The sequence below is a fragment of the Emys orbicularis genome, chromosome 5, assembly GCF_028017835.1.
Source record: "Emys orbicularis isolate rEmyOrb1 chromosome 5, rEmyOrb1.hap1, whole genome shotgun sequence".
In the NCBI taxonomy this organism is placed as follows: Eukaryota; Metazoa; Chordata; order Testudines; family Emydidae; genus Emys; species Emys orbicularis.
Window position 1 is genome coordinate 138,765,019 of NC_088687.1, and position 18,234 is coordinate 138,783,252.

Here is an 18,234-nt window from a genome sequence, read left to right on the forward strand (position 1 = left end):
GTTAGGACGTAATTCTGTTAACAGTCTGGGGAGAAATTTTGGATGCAAACAAAGGATAACTTTATCTCTGCGAACAACTGTAAAAGGGGGTCTCACCATGAGATCCTGAAGCTCTCTCGCTTTCTGTGGCTGCAATAAAGGCTGTTTTAATTGACAAATGAAACAGGGAACATTCTTTCATGAGTTCGAAGGAACGTTCATGAGTTCGAAGGAACGTTCATGAGCTGAATGAGTAGGAGACCAAGATCCCACATAGACGTGGGCTCTCTAACTGGAGATGTTCATTAACCCCTTCAAAAATCTTTTTTCAGATTGTGGCTGAACAGAGTCTTTCGCTGGACTAAGCAGCAAAGAACAAGAGAAGGCTGTGAGATGTACTTTTACTAACAATATGGAGGTTTCAAATTACATTTGTACTCTGGTATGGACTGAACAGGAGCTGAAGCTGGGTTTCATGTTATTGTTGATTACTCACAAAGAGAACCTTTTCCACTTATGATCGTAACACAGGCAAGTTGAATACTTCCTAGAGTTCAATAGAATCTCCTGTACCTTGTCTGAACAGGACAGTTCAAGATCTCTCAAAGTCCTATGGCCCATGCTGTCAAGTGGAGAGAGTCTGGGTCCAGATGACAACTCCGACACCTCTGCTGGGTCAATAGATCTGGAATTGTGGGGAGAGACAGATAGTTGCAGTAGATCTGAGAACTACTGTTCTTTTGATCAGGTCGGGGTAATCAGAATAACTTTGGCTTTAGCTTGTTTGATTTTCGTCACTCTTCGAATTAGAGGAATTCGGGGGTGAGGAGAGGCAGAGAGAAGACATACACCCCCCCCCCCCCCCGAGTCCAGAACAAACACAGCCGAGGTAGACCAAGTGTCCTCTCTTGCTAGGGATATTTTGTGCAGTCAGTTTTTGCAGATATGAATTAAAAAGGTTATCTACAAATATTTTTCAACTGCAACATTTTGTACCAAAGCACAGCAAGAAAAGGGTTCAGTTAAACTTCACTTTTCTTATTTTGGGGGATTTACATTAGATCTTGAATGTTTTCCTTAGTTAAGCTTTTAAATTCTTACTCCAATCACCATCCTTTCATTTGCTTTAGATGTTTTAAACAATTAACATAAACTTGTATCATTATGCACCATGCCTGCCCCATTCAGTCTTACTCTCACTCCAGCAATAGAAATGAGAAATAAATACAGTTTTGGAAAAAAGAAAGACAGCAGTGTCAGTTTAAAGGATAGCTGAGGGTCAGGATGAGGAACGACACACTGCAGAAGAACAATGGCAAAAGATTTATTTTAGGTTATTTTCCAATTAATATTACAGGAAAAACAGATTATTCTCCCGGACAAATCTCCCACTCAAGTTAAGTGGGTTGTAATTTTTCTTCAGGCAAGGCATATGCTCTAAAAATATAGCTCTATTAAAAGCTTTTCTACACTAGCTACAGCAAAAATACAGTAAAATAATAGATATAATTATAGTGCACAACTCATCCACTTCTTTCCCTCATAACCTTCCTCCCTCTCTTTTAATTAGAGTCACAAAGGGAGAAGGAAATAAGGAAAACTGTGGATAATAGCACTGTACACCTTTGGGTTATAAGCTTATTTTTTCAAATCCTGATTGCCACGGAAATAAGTATTACTCACACACGTGATTATTCAACTCTTAGGGTTGCCTTCTGTAGAAGAGAAAGCATGAATTTATGTCATAAAACCGTATGTATTTAATTAATCAGAACATTTGTACCACAATTTCGCCTTTGATCAGTGCTTTGTTAGGAAGTGACTTGCTCTATGAACACGTCCAAATAGGCATGTCATAAGGGACTGTAGCGGATGCTTGATGACACCTGCTGCTTATGTCGGGACTGTATCCTTTCACTATAAAACTCGGTTTTCAGTTGCTCACAGCTTTCTGACAAGTTGGTTTCTTGGGCTGAAATTTTCCATGATTGTCCACAGACTGGGAGTGAATTTGTTTTTGAAAGCCTTCAACAATACACCTTCAGCTAGCTGATTCTTTTCCCATCCTGGCATCAGAGACTCTATTGCCACTAAAGGAACATATTAAACAGATTTTTCTTTCACATACACAAAATATGGCTGAATTAAAATGTTTGAAATGTTCAAGAAGACAGTCCCTCTGAAGACTCATTAAAAAAATTCAACAACTTTGGTCTAAGTATTTAATACCTGTTTGGGTCACGCACAGCAGCTTTAGGTAGGTACAGTCCTAGAACAGAATGGAAACTAAAATCCACAGGACAAAATTTTCAGCACAGAAAACCTTCTGTGGTGAAGTTTCCCAGTAGAATAATTGATTCTTCATTGATTCTATTATCCTTCCCAACTCATTCGCAAATAAGCCTCCTACCAGGATTCCTGCCCCTCTTTAGAGTACTTATTCCTGACACTCCTCGCAAGCTTACTCATCTTCGAACACTCGTTTACAGGAGGGGGAATAGAATTCAACACAATCTTCCACAGGATAGTGTTGTGAGTGCAGTGGAATGTTGTTGCTGATGCTGCAGTGTTGTTACTGCTGGCAGTGTGCTGCTCTTGGAGCTCCGACATCAGCGGCACTAGCAGACAGTGCAGCACATTAATTCAGCAGACCTTGGCGTTATTCATAGGAAAAAACACAGGCTTGGTTCAGTGGCGAAGGCATTTGGCCAGGTTTATTGTCGACAAAGCACAGTACTAGCGCCTCATAGGAGCTACAGGTACACTAACACATGTATGCCCTTGACAAAGTACCTGCTGAGTCAGTACACCAGGAGCTTGTTCCCTAGGCGGAACAAAGATGCCCCTCCTAGGACTTCTCCTTCTATACATTGATACAAACAAGTTCCGTATGACACTCCAGATGTTGTTAGTTACCACCCTTATCCATGTGCCTGTTAGTTCAAGCAAAACATCCTTATCCATTGTCCTATCATCCCATTCTTATCTTACAAGGGGTCAGTGTGTTCCTGCACCATCTCTTAAGAATGTGCTTACATAGTTACCTGAGAACGCTGGGTACGTGTTCCTGTACCATCCTCTCAGGTCAGGAATGTGCTTACATGGGTAGCCAATACCTAGTGTATTATTTTGCCAAGGCCAGGCCTACTCTGATTCACAGCCTTTGGTTCACACTGTCAATTATGCCTAGGGCTCCAGCAAGGCCTACAGATAGCACGAAACTGGGCGCAAGCACTCCCCGACTTCACCAAATAGCAGGCAGGCCACCTAAAAACTGCTAGTAGATTGGAAGATTGAATCATAGGACTAGAAGGGACCTCAAGAGGTCATCATCTAGTCTAAGTCCTGCCTCAATGAAAGGGGACAAGTATTATCTAGACCATCCCTGACAGGTGTTCATCATTGGAGATTTTTAAGAGCAGGTTATACAGAGATTCCACAACCTCCCTAAGCAATTTATTCCACTCCTTAACCACCCTGACAGAAAGTTTTTCCTAATGTCCAACCTAAACTGCCCTTGCTGCAACTTACGGCCATTGCTTCTTTTCCTATCCTCAGAGGTTAGAGAGAACAATTTTTCTCCCTCTTTCTTGTAACAACCTGTACTTGAAAACTGTTAGCATGTCCCCAGACTAAACAAACCCATTATTTTCAATCTTCCCTCATAGGTCATGTTTTCTAGACCTATATCATTTTTGTTGCTCTTCTCTGGACTGTCTCCAATCTGTCCACATCTTTCCTGAAACGTGGTGCCCAGAACTAGACGCAATACTCCAGCGGAGGTCTAATCAGCGCGTAGTAGAGTGGAAAAATTACTTCTTGTGTCTTGCTGCCTTGGTCTGCAGGCGCCGCCCCCTGCAGCTCCCATTGGCCGCGGTTCCTGGCCAATGAGCTGGGAGCCACGGAGTCAGCGCTCTGGGATGGGGGACAGAGGCAGAGTGCCTGCAGAGCCGCCTGGCCGCGCCTCCACCAGCAGGTATCGGGAGGTGCTTACAAGGAGCTGCTGGAGGTGAGCACTCCCTGCCATCTGGCACCCCAAGCCCCTCCTGCGCCCCAACCCCCTGCCCAAAGCCCCCTCCTGGACCCAAACTCCCTCCCAGAGCGCGCCCCGTAGCCCATCCTATGCCTCAGCCCCCTGACAGCCCTGCACCAACTGCACTATAAACTGGACTTTCAGCTTTTACGGTACTTTGCATTTGTCCTTATTGAATTTCATCCTATTTTCTTCAGTTTGTCCAGATCATTTTGAATGATAACCCTATCCTCGAAAGCAACCCCTCCCAGATTGGTAGCGTCCACAAACTTTATATGTGTACTCCCTATGCCAGGGCTTCTCAACCTTTTTCTTTCTGAGGCCCCACAAACAGGCTATAAAAATTCCATGGCCCACCTGTGCCACAATAACAGGTTTTCTGCATATAAAAGCCAGGGCTGGCGTTAAGGGGTAGCAAGCAGGGCAATTGCCCAAGGCCCCATGCCACAGGGGGCACCGTGAAGCTAAGTTGCTCAGGCTTCTGCTTCAGCCCCAGGTGGTGGGGCTCAGGGCCCCGGGCTTCAGCCCCATGCAGTGGGACTTTGGCTTTCTGCCCTGGGCCCCAGCAAGTCTAACACTGGTCCTGCTTGGTGGACCCCCTGAAGCCTGCTCATGACCCCTGCTAAATCATCGATTTATCTAAATCATCGATGAAGATATTGAACAGAACCAAACCCAGAACTGGTTGACTGTGAACCACTGATAACTACTCTCTGGGAATGGTTTTGCCATAAGTTATGCACCCACCTTATAGTAGCTCCCTCTAGGTTGTATTTCTCTAGTTTGTTTATGTTTATTATCCCTACTTTGGATATCAGATACTGTTCCACACATATTGATGGGACTTCTATTGAGGTTGGGAGGGGGAAAGGAATAGCTCTTCCAGCTTCCTTATTGAAATCAATACCATATGAACACTTTATAGATCAAACACATTAAAACCACTGATGCCTCTATATCAACCCTCAGACGTGAAACTCGGAAAAAGTACGGCAAACCATGCTCTGTTTGGAAATGAACCGCAAACATTCAGAAAAACAGAGCTTTCTAAAGGACATACTACCATTCTCTATGCAGCTCTCAATAGCAGTAAAGTAACTATATTATTTATGCAGTCCTGTAGTGTACATGACATTTTATAGACATAAAAAACAAGGTCTCTCTCCCAAAAGAGTTTATAATCTAATTTACTGTCTTGACAGTATGATGATTATTTATCGTTTGTATTACCATAGGGCATAGGAGCCCTAGTCATTGACAAGGACCTCATTCTGCTAGGCACTGTGCAAATGGAGAGTTTACCATCTAAGTACTTGTATGGTCCCCATGATCACAGCATACAGGTGCCTGTTTCTGCAGATAACTCAGCAAATAAAGACAGCTTCAACCTAGAGAGTGGGTGTGTGATGTGACAAAACTAGGTAAAGAAGAGAAGAGCTTTCTTAGGGTTTACCAGAATTTCGAGGTGCCAAAAGTGATGATTTCTCGACAGACATCCTGCAAACTGTGCACACCACTAGGGAGAGAATTCTAAACTAAATCAATCATGTTAATTACTAATGAATTTATATCAGACTCTACCCTCCGCTGAAAGGGATGTTGGCAAGCAGGTTACCGAGCCGTCTTCTGCAACAGATCCGAACATAGTGGCCACATATATAAAAATCCCTCAGCATACGCTATGGATGATAAACTATCTGTTCTCCAAAACCTACCAAGTCACCAGCAACAAGGAAATGCATCACCAAATGATGGCTCAAAGGAGAAAACCCTTCCATTAAGATGTGGTTAAGGTAAGCCTTGAAAAATTCTGCCTAAAGACAGTAAATCCTTTCCCCAACAGGTAAGTAAAAATATCGTTAGTCTTCTCAACATGTTCAGTCACCGTGGCACATATGTAGACCTAGTGATCCAAAACACTCCTACTGGGGGATTGGAGGGGCCGTGAGCACTATTCCAGTCTACAGGTTGTAACACAGGCTGAGCATGCATTACGTTACAGTCTCACAATTAACTTTCACCCCTCCAGAGTTCCCAGGACATAGCCTGATTAACCCTGGCTGAGACACAGCTTCAACCATACTGAATCAGTAGCACTTAACAATTTACTAGAGTAAAACAATTATGCATCAAATACCCATCTGCCTAGATGTGGGGTTCTATACACATGTTCGACTTGTAGACTGGTCAGTAAATAACAGTGCATATACAATGCTACAAGTAACTTGCTCTTAATTTCATACAACAAATTAACACCCGAAATCTGTATAATATGTAATATATTTAATTATCTCTGAAGAGTCATTCTCTGTAGCACTCTCTCTCTTATACAACATGCAAAAACCCCAACCAAACCAAAGCTCTCATAGATTTATGAGCCAAGAACAAACATCATAGTATGGATGTGGTGGCAGGGTCCAGAGATGAGGACAAGTATTACGAGAGGAATGGAAATCCTCAATGCCACCACAATATCCACTTCAGTTTGAAACAGAAGACTTCTCAGTCACTCTTCAGCAATCTATCAGACTAATAAGGGACATATCTATTCTCCTCTTGATACGCACATAATATTCCCAATGACATTATTACATCTTTTCTAAACCTATGTTTGAAAGAAACATGAGCGCGTGGTAATGCAGAGGATGAAGTCAGAAGATCGGAGCTCATTTCCCAGATCAGTCAGTCAGTGACTTCTAGATTAATAGATTTTTAATGCCAGAAAGGACCAGTGTGATCATCTAGGTCTGACTTCCTGCAGAACACAGACCACAGAATTTCACCCAGTGATTTCAGCCAGCCCAACAACTTGTGGCTGAACTAAAATATATATCTTTCACAGAAACACTGAGTCCTAAATTAAAGATGCCAAGTGATGGAGTTTACCATATCCCCGGATAGTCTGTTTCAATATTTAATTACCCTCATTGTTAAATACGTGCATCTCACTTCAGCTTCCAGGCGCTGGTCTCAGTATACCTTTGCCTGATAGATTAAAGAGCCCTTTGGTGTAGGATCTCTTCCCTCTGGGTAGGTAGTGGGTAGACAATGATCAAACTGTTTCTTAATCCTCTCTTAGATATGATAAACAGATTGAGCTGCTCAAGTGTCTCATTGTAACAAATGTTTTCCAGACCGTGAACCTATCCAATTTCTGAATATCCTTTTAAAAGTGTGCATACCAGAACTGGACACAGTATTCCAGCAATATTTTATCTAATATCATACAGATGTAAAAAGTATTGTGCAACCTTCGTTAATTACTTAAACTGTCTGTCTCCGTTTCCCCATCTGTAAAATGGGGAACATTCACAGTACATCATATCAGTGCTAAGAAGTTTAATTCATTAATGTTTGAAAAAGCAATTCAAGACCCGTGGATGGAAGGTAGTGCAAAGTATTATTATGTGCCCATGAGCAGAAGGGAATAAATTCTCATTTATAAAGTGCAATACATATTGTTTTGTACAGAAAAAAAAATGTTTCTAGTTCTGAGCACCCCAGGAAGGGTTCCCAATAGTCTGATGTACTTACATGATACAGAGCCAGGACTGTTGATATTGAACCCCTGTGACGGTTGCTGTGACCCCCTGAATTGTATCGGATAGGAGGTGAACTAGAGGGGGGAAAAAAAAAAAAAAAGACACTTAGAAATTGTAACTCTGTAGAATTGCAGCTTCATCAAACCAGACTCATGCAGAGTTCTGATGGAAAACATTGTCAAAGCACTGGCATGAATACTGCACTTTGATTCACTTATCTGCTGATTGGATTGATGCACAGGAAAAAAGGATAAAAGATAGAAACACGCAACCTGATGTTTTCAAATACTGTCCTTAAAAGACATTTTACAGTCTTGAGTGGCAATGTTCTTCTCTTCGTTACAAAGCTGACAGAGTCAGGCTATAAGGCCTCTCTTACAGAAAAAAAATAAAATAAGGTTAGGCTGAATCCAATTATCAAAAGATGAAATCTTATCCTTTGGTTGGACTATTTTATTCCCATTGCTTGTTCTGTGGAACAATTTATAACTTTATGCTCAATTGCCATTGAAAAGAGGCAGAAAATCTGTATTGCATATAGCTATAAATATATGCGTATATGAACGAATGAAAGCTTAGCACGGAATAACCAAAGCAGGAACATATGTGCTACTCACTCAGGAGTCTTGTCAAATTTGTGAATTAAATTAAAGGTGGGACCCCTGTATTTTAAGTAACACACATTTGTATATTCACGTAAATATTTTATTCTCAATGAAGAGTTTCTAAAATGCACAAGGATGCTTGCAATCAATGCCTCTTCCTTCAGCTAGCGTTGCATGGGTAATGGACTGGAGGGCCGGGGGCTGGTGCCATGTACTGTCACATGGTTGAGTACGATTTGATCACTGGCTCCAGTGTCTTATGCTGTAGGCCAGCCGGTGTTGCTCCCATGGCATCTCACTGAATTTCTGGAGAAGAGGAACTGCCTCCTGTCACTTTCATTTGATTGTCAAGTCTCAGAGGGTTAGCCGTGTTAGTCTGTATCCACAAAAACAATGAGGAGTCCGGTGGCACCTTAAAGACTACCCGATTTGAGCATAAGCTTTCATGGGTAAAAAAACCCACTTCTTTAGATGCATGCAGTGAAAACTACAGATACAGGCATAAATATACTGGCACGTGAAGAGAAGGGAGTTACCTTACTAGTGGAGAACCAGTGTTCACAGAGCCAATTCAATCAGGGTGGATGTGGTCCACTCCCAATAACTGATAAGGAGGTGTCAATACCAAGAGAGGGAAAATTGCTTTTGTAATAAGCCAACCACTCCCAGTCTCTATTCAAGCCCAAATTAATGGTGTTAAATTTGCAAATGAAGAGAAACTGCAGAGCTACCTATGTTCCGGACTCCTCGTTGTTTTCATTTGACTGAGAAACAATGTTAAATGGCTCCAAAGGAAGTTCTGTCCAGGTCTCCTCAACTGGTTAGATATTTGCAACCATGCAGGATTTCAGCAGAGCCACAGAGGAATTCACAAGCATGTGTCAAGTTGGGTGATTTTAGGCTTAGGGTACGTCTACACTACTTGCCGGATTGGCGGGTAGTGATCCATCTATCGGGGATTGATTTATCACATTTAGTGTAGACGCGATAAAATCGATCCCCGATCGCTCTGCCGTCGACTCCGGAACTCCACCGCGGTGAGAGGCGGAAGCGGAGTCGACGGGGGAGTGGCAGCGGTCAACTCGCCGCCGTCCTCACGGCCAGGTAAACCAACCTAAGATATGCCGTAGCTGAAGTTGCGTATCTTAGGTCAACCCCCCCCCCCGGTGTAGACCTAGCCTTAGAGAGATTCCCATGGCAGAGCTGAGTGTTTCTGGGAGCAAGCGGTACCAGTCCCAAAGGGACTCTAACAAACACCACAAACAAACAAGCTCTTACAGAAAGAGAAATATTCCAAACCAAAGGGTAATGAAATACAAAGAGCACTTCAATGCTGATGATGACCCATCCCTTCAGACTGAACCAATATGACTTAACCTAGACACAAAGTCAATATTCCAGTTTAAGTATAAAATGTATCTTTTAACAATTCAGACAGACACAACATGGGATAACCCAGCTACCACATTAATAAGTGACTCAGATTTAAATGTTACCAATGGCATGACACACAACGTATGAGCGTGTGGTCACGGGGAATGAGCAGTAAATATTGAGACTCATAAGCAATAATGAAAATGGTACAAAACAATTTAGATGTTGTTCATAAGAGTCAAAACATGCAGCTCAGATAGAAACTCCACAGCTACAATAAATGAAGAGGTAGTTACCATTCCCTTCCCTGGGGGCTCCCGAATCGGTGAATAAAGTGCTCATTATTTTGTCAAAGTTGCAGCTTGGCTCTGTGTTGTCAGAATCTTCAGCGAAGTGTTTCAGCATCTCTCGAAGAACATCATCCAAGGAGGTTGCGGTCTCATCCAGTATGATGATAGCTCTGGCCAGGAACCCATCCAGGTCACGGTGGGCTCTGACTTCTTCCTCAAAATTCTTTAATTTCAGGTACTGTATTAGGGAAAGGTTCTCTCATTAGACGTTTCATACGAACGCTATATGTACCAATGAACTACTAGAGTACCCTGACCGCTTGTATAGTTAGCCACAAATATGCATTTCGTTCGGGCTGTAACACAGACACAAATCTGAAGATTTTGTGCTACACATCCCGCGGGACACTGGGAGTGCTGTAGACTCCCACTCACAGCCAAGAAAGTCAGAGAGAGAGAGAGACTAAGAACACAACCAGGCTTGACCACAGCAGAGCAGCAGCACTGTGATAACTCTTTAGGTTATTTTTTGTTAGTTAAATAATTCAGTTATCATTGAACTAAGGATCTGCAGTTCCACCTCACGTCACTGGAAATTGTGGGTGCTTGGGTACTGTTAAAAGAACAAACACACGCACAAAATCAAATTGATACTTCAATACATTTACGATTCTACAGATGCTTCAGGCAAAGTTATGGCAAAAGGACAAAAATAAAAATAAAAATTGTAAATACTGGTGCTAAATGAATGGTTAAGGTCCCTAAGTCCCATTTTCTAGAGTGAGTTAGGCCTATAGGAGTCCAAATCAGATCGTAAATCGATCCGATTTAGGCTCCTAAGTCACCTTTGAAAAGGTGACTTAAGCACTTTCAAAAATGTTACCCTATATCTTTATTGTTGGGGTCCACATTTGTCTCATACATGACAAATGCAACCTCTTTCCCTTTTCCATTTATAGCCTCATCAAAGTGTAACTAACATTTTACTCATGACTTTAATGATCAAGTTGTCAGTACAAGCAACACATCCATTGCCATGAACACTGTTTTACTTTGCATCAATCAATTTCTTACATAGAATAATTTAGACCAGGGGTCAGCAACCTTTCAGAAGTGATGTGCCGAGTCTTCGTTTATTCACTCTAATTTAAGGTTTTGCGGGCCAGTCATACATTTTAACATTTTTAGAAGGTCTCTTTCTATATGTCTATAATATATAACTAAACTATTGTTGTATGTAAAGTAAATAAGGTTTTTAAAATGTTTAAGAAGCTTCATTTAAAATTAAATTAAAATGCAGAGCCCCCTGGACCAGTGGCCAGGACCCAGGCAGTGAGAATGCCACTGAAAATCAGCTCGTTACCCCTGATTTAGACAGAGGAGGATTATTTTAAGGAACTAGGCTTCCCTCTTCTCAAAGCCTTTGTTGCCATATGTTCATTAAAAGGGAGATTGAACTACTACTTAATCTTTCTATTACTACTTTTATTGTGGTGACCCCAGGAAGTCCAACTGAGGAACAGGGGACCCTATTGTACTAGACACTGTACAGACGAGTAACAAAAGAGCCAGTGCCTGCCCCAGAGTACATCTATCTATCAGACAACCCAGATAAACAGGGTAGGATAAGACAACAGCAAAACAAACAGTTAAGCAGAAGTTTCCATTTGCCCCTCACCTAATCAAAGCCAGACAGGCATGAAGCAGGCACCGCGGCAGAGGTGAGGTTTAAGGAGCTATTGTAAATAAGGTAACAGAGTGGCTTTGCAGATTTTAACAGGGTCCTTCTCCCATGCATAAGGGGCAGTGGGAGAACCACAAAGGTGTTTGAGAGAAAACGGGACTGAACAGCAGTAACTGTTGGCAGAGCAGCATTAAGCGCTTTGAACATGCCCATCGCCCCCTGATTCACCTCACAACATACTGCTTCTCCGGGCGTCTTTCACAGAGACATACAGCACCCTGTTGAAACCTACACGCTAGGATCCCCAACCTTCACTCATTGAAGCGAATGGCACACAGCATCCTCAGCAGTGTATTTCAAACCAAAGGGTAAAGAAATACAGAGAGCACTCCAATGCAGATGGCTCATCCCTTTTGGGCTGTACCAAGAGGAATCTCCTCAGTTTAAGTCACAATTCCAGACGGGAAGGATGGTCTAGGTCAGTGGCTCTCGACTTTTCCAGACTATTGTACCCCTTTCAGGAGTCTGATTTGTCTTGCGTACCCCCAAGTTGCACCTCACTTAAAAACTACTGGCTTACGAAATCAGACATAAAAATACAAAAAAAAAAAAAGTGTCACAGCACACTAGTACTGAAAAATGGCTGACTTTCTCATTTTTACCAGATAGTTATAAAATAAATCAATTGGAATATAAATATTGTAACTATATTTCAGTGTATAGTATATAAAGCAGTATAGACAAGTTAGTGCTTTTTCTGTTGCCTAGTTTTACAACAGGCTAATATGTAGATGAGTTGATGTACCCACCGGAAGACCTCTGCGTACCCCCAGGGGTAGGTGTACCCCAGACTGAGAACCACGGGTTTAGCGATTAGAGCACTAGCCTAGGAGTTGGCAGACCAGGGTTCAAATCCCTGCTCTGCCAGACTTCCTGAGTGACCATGAGCAAGTCACTTGGGGAAATGAGGCACAGAAAGACTATCTGTAAAATGGGGATAACAGCACTGTCCTGTCTCAAGGTGTGAGGGTAAAAATGCTAAAGATTGTGATGTGCTCAGAAGCTACAGTCATGTGGGCCAGAGAAGTACCGTAAGACAGTATTAGGTAACTACCAAAAATTACTTACATTTTAGGTTAATGTAACTATGGCACTCATGCCGAACTAATCCCCCAGCTAGGTCGACAGAAGAACGCTACCCCTTCCATTGGCGTAGGCTGGGTCTGCACTATAGGGTTATGCCAACATAGCTACAGCACCATAGCTATGCTGCTACAGACCCCGCAAGGCAGCCAGGGCCTTAGTTGGAAATGCTGGGGGCTTAGCTCAAACTAGGGGCTTGTCTACACTACCACGCGGGGTCGATCTAAGATACGCAACTTCAGCGACGTGAATAGCGTAGCTGAAGTCGATGTAGTTAGATCTACTTGCCGCGGCGTCTTCACTGGGGTAAGTCAACAGCTGACCCTCTCCCGTTGACTCTGCTTGCGCTGCTCATTCTGGTGGAGTACCGGAGTCGACGGGAGAGCGCTCAGCAGTCGATTTATCGCATCTATACTAGACGCGATAAATTGACCCCCGCTGGATCGATCGAAGCCTGCCGATCCAGTGGGTAGCGTAGACAAGCCCTAAATCTGCTCTATGAAGAGAAAATTCACTTGTTTAAGCACAAAATATGTGTGAAGGAGTGGTCATTAATCTTGTCTTAAACAACGTGTAAGTCACAATGGGATGCTTTATGCTGGAATCGTCCTAATGAAAACTGAAAAAGCCTTATAACAATACAGTTGTTGTAAGAGGAAGAAAAAAATTCTTTATACTCCTAAAGTGCAATTGCAACATTGCAAACCAAAGTTGTCTTCATTGTAAGAGGGAAACAAAGAGTCTTTTCATTCAAGAACATAATTAACATTGCTTTCCCCCTTTCACAAGTGATATCCATGGCTCCACGGCCAACAACAATAAATGTGAGTTATCAACAAGGCCCAAAAGGAGTTTTATCTGTTGGGCTACTGCTGCTTTGGTGATTACATCTGCTCACAAATGCTGCAAGAAAGTTTCAAAAATGTGTTCCAAAAATTTATTCTCATGAGCATTATTTCCTAGTTTTCCCATTGTCGAGGTTGCTTGAGGCAATTCACTCAATTGGTTGGGGCTCTCATAAGCAGGTTCAAATCCTGCCAACAATCATAGAATCAAACAATATGTTTGGCTTCTTTGAGTCTCATACTTACAGGGCATAAGCTGATCAACAGCTGGAGGCAAGAAATATTTCCTCTCTGTAGATGGTATAGGACTACACGAATAGCTGCACTATAGGAATTTATGTACTCCTCTCATGTATCTGCCATGAGCCACTGTCCAAGACTGGATACTAATATATGTCTCAATAGAGAAAAAAGAAAAGGCATTTGTCCATTCCAGAGAACTGGCTGAATTGAAAACTCTTCAATAGCAAGATTACAAGTATCCAGTCTAAAGCTGTAACTTGTTCAACTGGAAAGCAGGCATTAAGAATTTAATTCTCCTTTAAAAATCACTGCAATATACTCGCAGATTTGAATGACAGACAACAGCTTGCAGTGATCAATGCTCTGCAACTTGGACCAGAGAGAGATTTAAAAATAGAAAAAAAAATTGGAAAAACAGATCAGTTCTTTCTTGACATACCTGCTGAGATTTCTGCATTCTGATTTTCCCTGACAGTAGTTGATGGCAAAACACCTACAAGAGCATACGGAAATGTTGCTCCACTGTAGCTATCTGTGATGCCATCCTTGTCACAGGGGAGATCAGAATCTGCCTGTGCATTCTAGCAGATACGACGCTTTGGAATTTACCTCAGTGAAAAGTGACCAGTCTTTAAACGAACTGGTCTCTCCAATTCTATTGAGAGTCACCACACACTCTACTCGTGCATCGCTCAGTCACCAAGAGTCGCAGCGGGAGCGCAACATGCCCCCAGTCAAAATGGTCACAACATATCATGTTCCTCTGTTGGTCTCCCAATCCCCCTCTCCCATTGCACTGCTACCCCTCCATCCACTGCCTTCTGAACTATACAGTCGCCCCCATCGGGCATTCTCTCGTCTTTGGGCAATACCAAGAGAAGGGGGGCTCCAGCTGCAGAGAAGAAGGAGACTTGAGTAGAGTACGGAAGAGGCACTCACATCACTGCTGTCAAAAAAGAAATTAAGTCAACTCTGCCTGCTCCTGATTGGTGGGGAAGGAGGCACACATTCAGCCAGCATGGCAGATGGCTGGCTGGGGAAGGGTGCCCTGAAGTACAGCAGTGTCTTTCTGAAAACAAGACGGTGACAGCTCTGAATGTGTTATATCTGGGGACTTCGGGGCTGCAGATGAGGGTTAGTGTGGGAGAATGGCAGAAAAGCAACTCCTTACCCCTACCCTGAGCAACCCAAATAACATGGTGGCCCATGACTTGCAAGATGCTTTGAGTGCCGACTACTCTGGCATTCACAGTGAAGGATTCACCAGAAAGGAGCAAATTCCAAACAAAAGTGAGAATCCAGTTTAAAAAAAGGGGGGGCGGGGGGAGAAATACATCCATTCTCTCTAGGTCAGTGGTTCTCAACCTGCGGGCCCAATCAGCACACAGCTGCAGCCCATGTGACATCCTCAGGGCCATACATGATGTGTATATATTGTGTGGATGCGCCCTCTCCCCCCCAAAGCATAGAGAGCTGCATATGCAGCCCACAGTGATAAACAGGTTGAGAATCACTGGTCTGGGTGCATCTATGTCTCTTGCACCGGCACATCTGAGCACAACATCATAAGGCCTCTGAACCAGTCCTCCTCTGGGGTCAAGCAAATTGGCTACAGAATCCTTAGCTAATCCTGGTCAAAGCAGATATGACAGACTGAAGAATAAATAATAGTAATTATGCCCTAAAATCCTTTTAGTGCTACCTGTATACAAATAGGTGAGATACATCTTTCAATTTAAAAAGCAAACAGACAAACTGTTACCTATTCACTACTGCCTTCCTTTTGTTTCTTCTTTCTAAAAATGAACTCTCTTTTGTGGTTAGAATTTGGGTTTTAAGAGACTATTTGTTTTATTCTGTTTAGCAGCCAAAACGTTTTAGGGGTGGGTTTTTTTTGTGGAGAGGGGAAATCTTAAACTATTTAAACCAATTTCCAAACATGTGTGCCTGAAGTTAGGCATCTAAATACCCATTTTAGGTATATAAATGCTAAATTAGAGTGCCTAAACATGGATATGGTTTCAGGCACCTAAAACAGGCACTTAAGTGTCTAAATACAGTTTTCTGCACATAAAGAATCCAAGCTTCAAAATCTGGCCCAAAATTATAATAGTTTTAATAATTATATTTATGTAACCTACTGGGTTTTGAAGGGCTAGCGAGTCTTACTTCGGAGCTCATGGGCGGGTGGGAAATTGGGAAATGAGTCAAGAAGATTTAGAAAGGGAACACCACGCATTTAAAACGGTCTCTCTCTCAGTTTCCAGTTCCCACAGGATTGCCAAGATTCTAGATTGTAAGTGACATTGGGTAAGTTTCCATTTCCTTTGCAACACGCTTTCTGGTTGATTTACCTATTTATTAAATTGTTTGAAGTAATGCAGTTTCTATATGAATTTTTTCATTTCTCTGTTAGCACTAACATGTTATGGCCGCATAACTAAGTGCAAAATAAACATTATTCGACAATAATCCTCTTTGGCTACACTGCTTCAAGGGAGTTCACTCCTCCTGAACCTCCTGAAGGCAGATCTGATTAGCTGGGATAAACAGGAAACTGAATCACACAGTTACAATGTCTATTGGGTGCTTTTGTTTTTAAGTTTGAGGAAAGCTAAGGAGACTGTATTGCTGTGTGTAAGCTTGGACCACCTTTCAGGCAGTTTCATGAGAGCAAGCGATGAAGTAATATGGCCCAATAATAAGGATATTAGATTTTGATGGCAAAATAAATTGTGTTTGGAAAAGGAGGACAGTACATGGCTTTTTGGATGTAAATAGAAACAAAGGTATTCTGAGAGAGCAAGGCATTGAAACGTCTTCTGATTAGGCCAGAAATGATCAACTTTACTTTTTCTATTAACATATTATGATTTACAGGAGCGAGTTAAAAAGGATTAACCAGTTGAACAAAACTGCTACTTACCTTTCTAGATGTATGTAATAAAACACAGCCAGCACTTTCACTTTCTACTGGAAAAGAATTTGAGAAGAATTTTACAATCGTAGGTATCTGACAGGCAACAGGCATCAAATGAAGGCTTTGCAAATATTCTACAATATAATGCAAGGTGAAAGTTTATCATTCTACTGACAAATGAAGCTTTTTGGTCTGACATTGGCAACATTTAATAATCTTTCCAGACAAATTTGTGACTGCAGCAACAAAAGAGCTATTCAGTGTGCAGAAATTTTCTTCGATATTGAAATCAACACACAAAAAATGGAAGTAAGTCAGCAAAATGCCTCAAGCTTCTGCAAAAATATGATTTTTTCCATTAGTGACAAGATTATTTTCATCTAATCCCCAATCCAGTAGGTACAATATATAATTGTATCCTACACATCTGTCTCTCATTCAGGTTTACTGACAAAATGTTTCAAAGGATCAAGAGTATTTCCTCATTTAGAGTCCAACCATGCATTCACAGTAATTAATGCAAAAAACTCCTATTGACTTCAGTGGAGCAGTTGTGACAGACTGTGACATGACGACGTGGAGAGGATGGGAAAACATCACCACCACCTACTTATAAATGATCGAACTCTATGGCGTTACCTTGACAAGACCAAGAACTGCAAACTATTTTTGGAGTTTTTGTAGACTTATTTTGTGAGTAATATTACACGCCTTAGATTGAAAACTTATGAAGACCTAAAAAAGGCACCGAGAAAGTCATTTGAATGTGATTCGGTATTCTAAATTCTTACCTCTGTTTGCTAGCCACACAGTATATAGTAAAGCGATTTTTAATTTGTTACCTAAATTATGGAGAACTGAATAGCAAAGCATAGGAAACTCCTACTCCCAATCCTCTCCAAACAGCAAAATAAATTCATAATCAATTAAGAAAATTTTGCATATCTATAGCTGTTGGTATGAAGTAGGAAACACTCTAGGAAATACTTTCTGCCTCCGTACATTTGTACTGTAATATTAAAAAAGAGTGTTTACCTCTGGTGTATCAAGTAATAAGTAATTTCCCATGTATGTTAACCAAAAAGACAGTTGAATGGCCAGTGGACAAAACGTCTGCCCTATATTTCAGAGGTCTGAATTCATATCTGTTGGGATTGCACTTCTGTTAAAAATTCCTCCTTTCCTCTTCACAGTACCAAAAGCACCACTGTATTTTCAGTACTTTATTGTTTTAGGACACAAAAATACAGTGAAAATGCATAAACAACTCTTCCACAATGCCACTGAGTTTAATGGAAATACGGAACCCGTCTTTGTTGAAGTAGTAAAAAGTGCAAGAGAACTTCTGTATGTGGAGCCGTGACTGGGTAGAGTACAATCAGGGCTATTAAAAGCTACTAATCTTTTCTAAATTGGCTTTTTTAAAACCACATCTTTAAATGGCTGAACTGCTTCTATTATCTTATTTTTATATGCAAAAATATTTTTGATCCACTCCCCCTCTCGCTTACAAGTACTACATGGGCCACATCCTCAACTGGTGCTCTGCTTAACTCCGTTATCTTCAGTGGAAATA

General features: G+C 41.7%; 1 protein-coding gene across 1 annotated transcript in view; it reads right to left on the reverse strand.

Annotated features, from left to right (window-relative positions):
• The window catches only part of SLC4A11 (solute carrier family 4 member 11), a 152,231-nt gene that overhangs the window by 79,721 nt on the left and 54,276 nt on the right, over window positions 1-18,234 (reverse strand). Inside the window, exons 5-7 of the mRNA XM_065405750.1 lie at window positions 16,665-16,711; window positions 9,830-10,061; window positions 7,547-7,628 (exon numbers count right to left, since the gene is read on the reverse strand). Of these exons, the coding sequence (XP_065261822.1) occupies window positions 7,547-7,628; window positions 9,830-10,061; window positions 16,665-16,711 (361 nt within the window). The remainder of the gene's footprint in view (window positions 1-7,546; window positions 7,629-9,829; window positions 10,062-16,664; window positions 16,712-18,234) is intronic.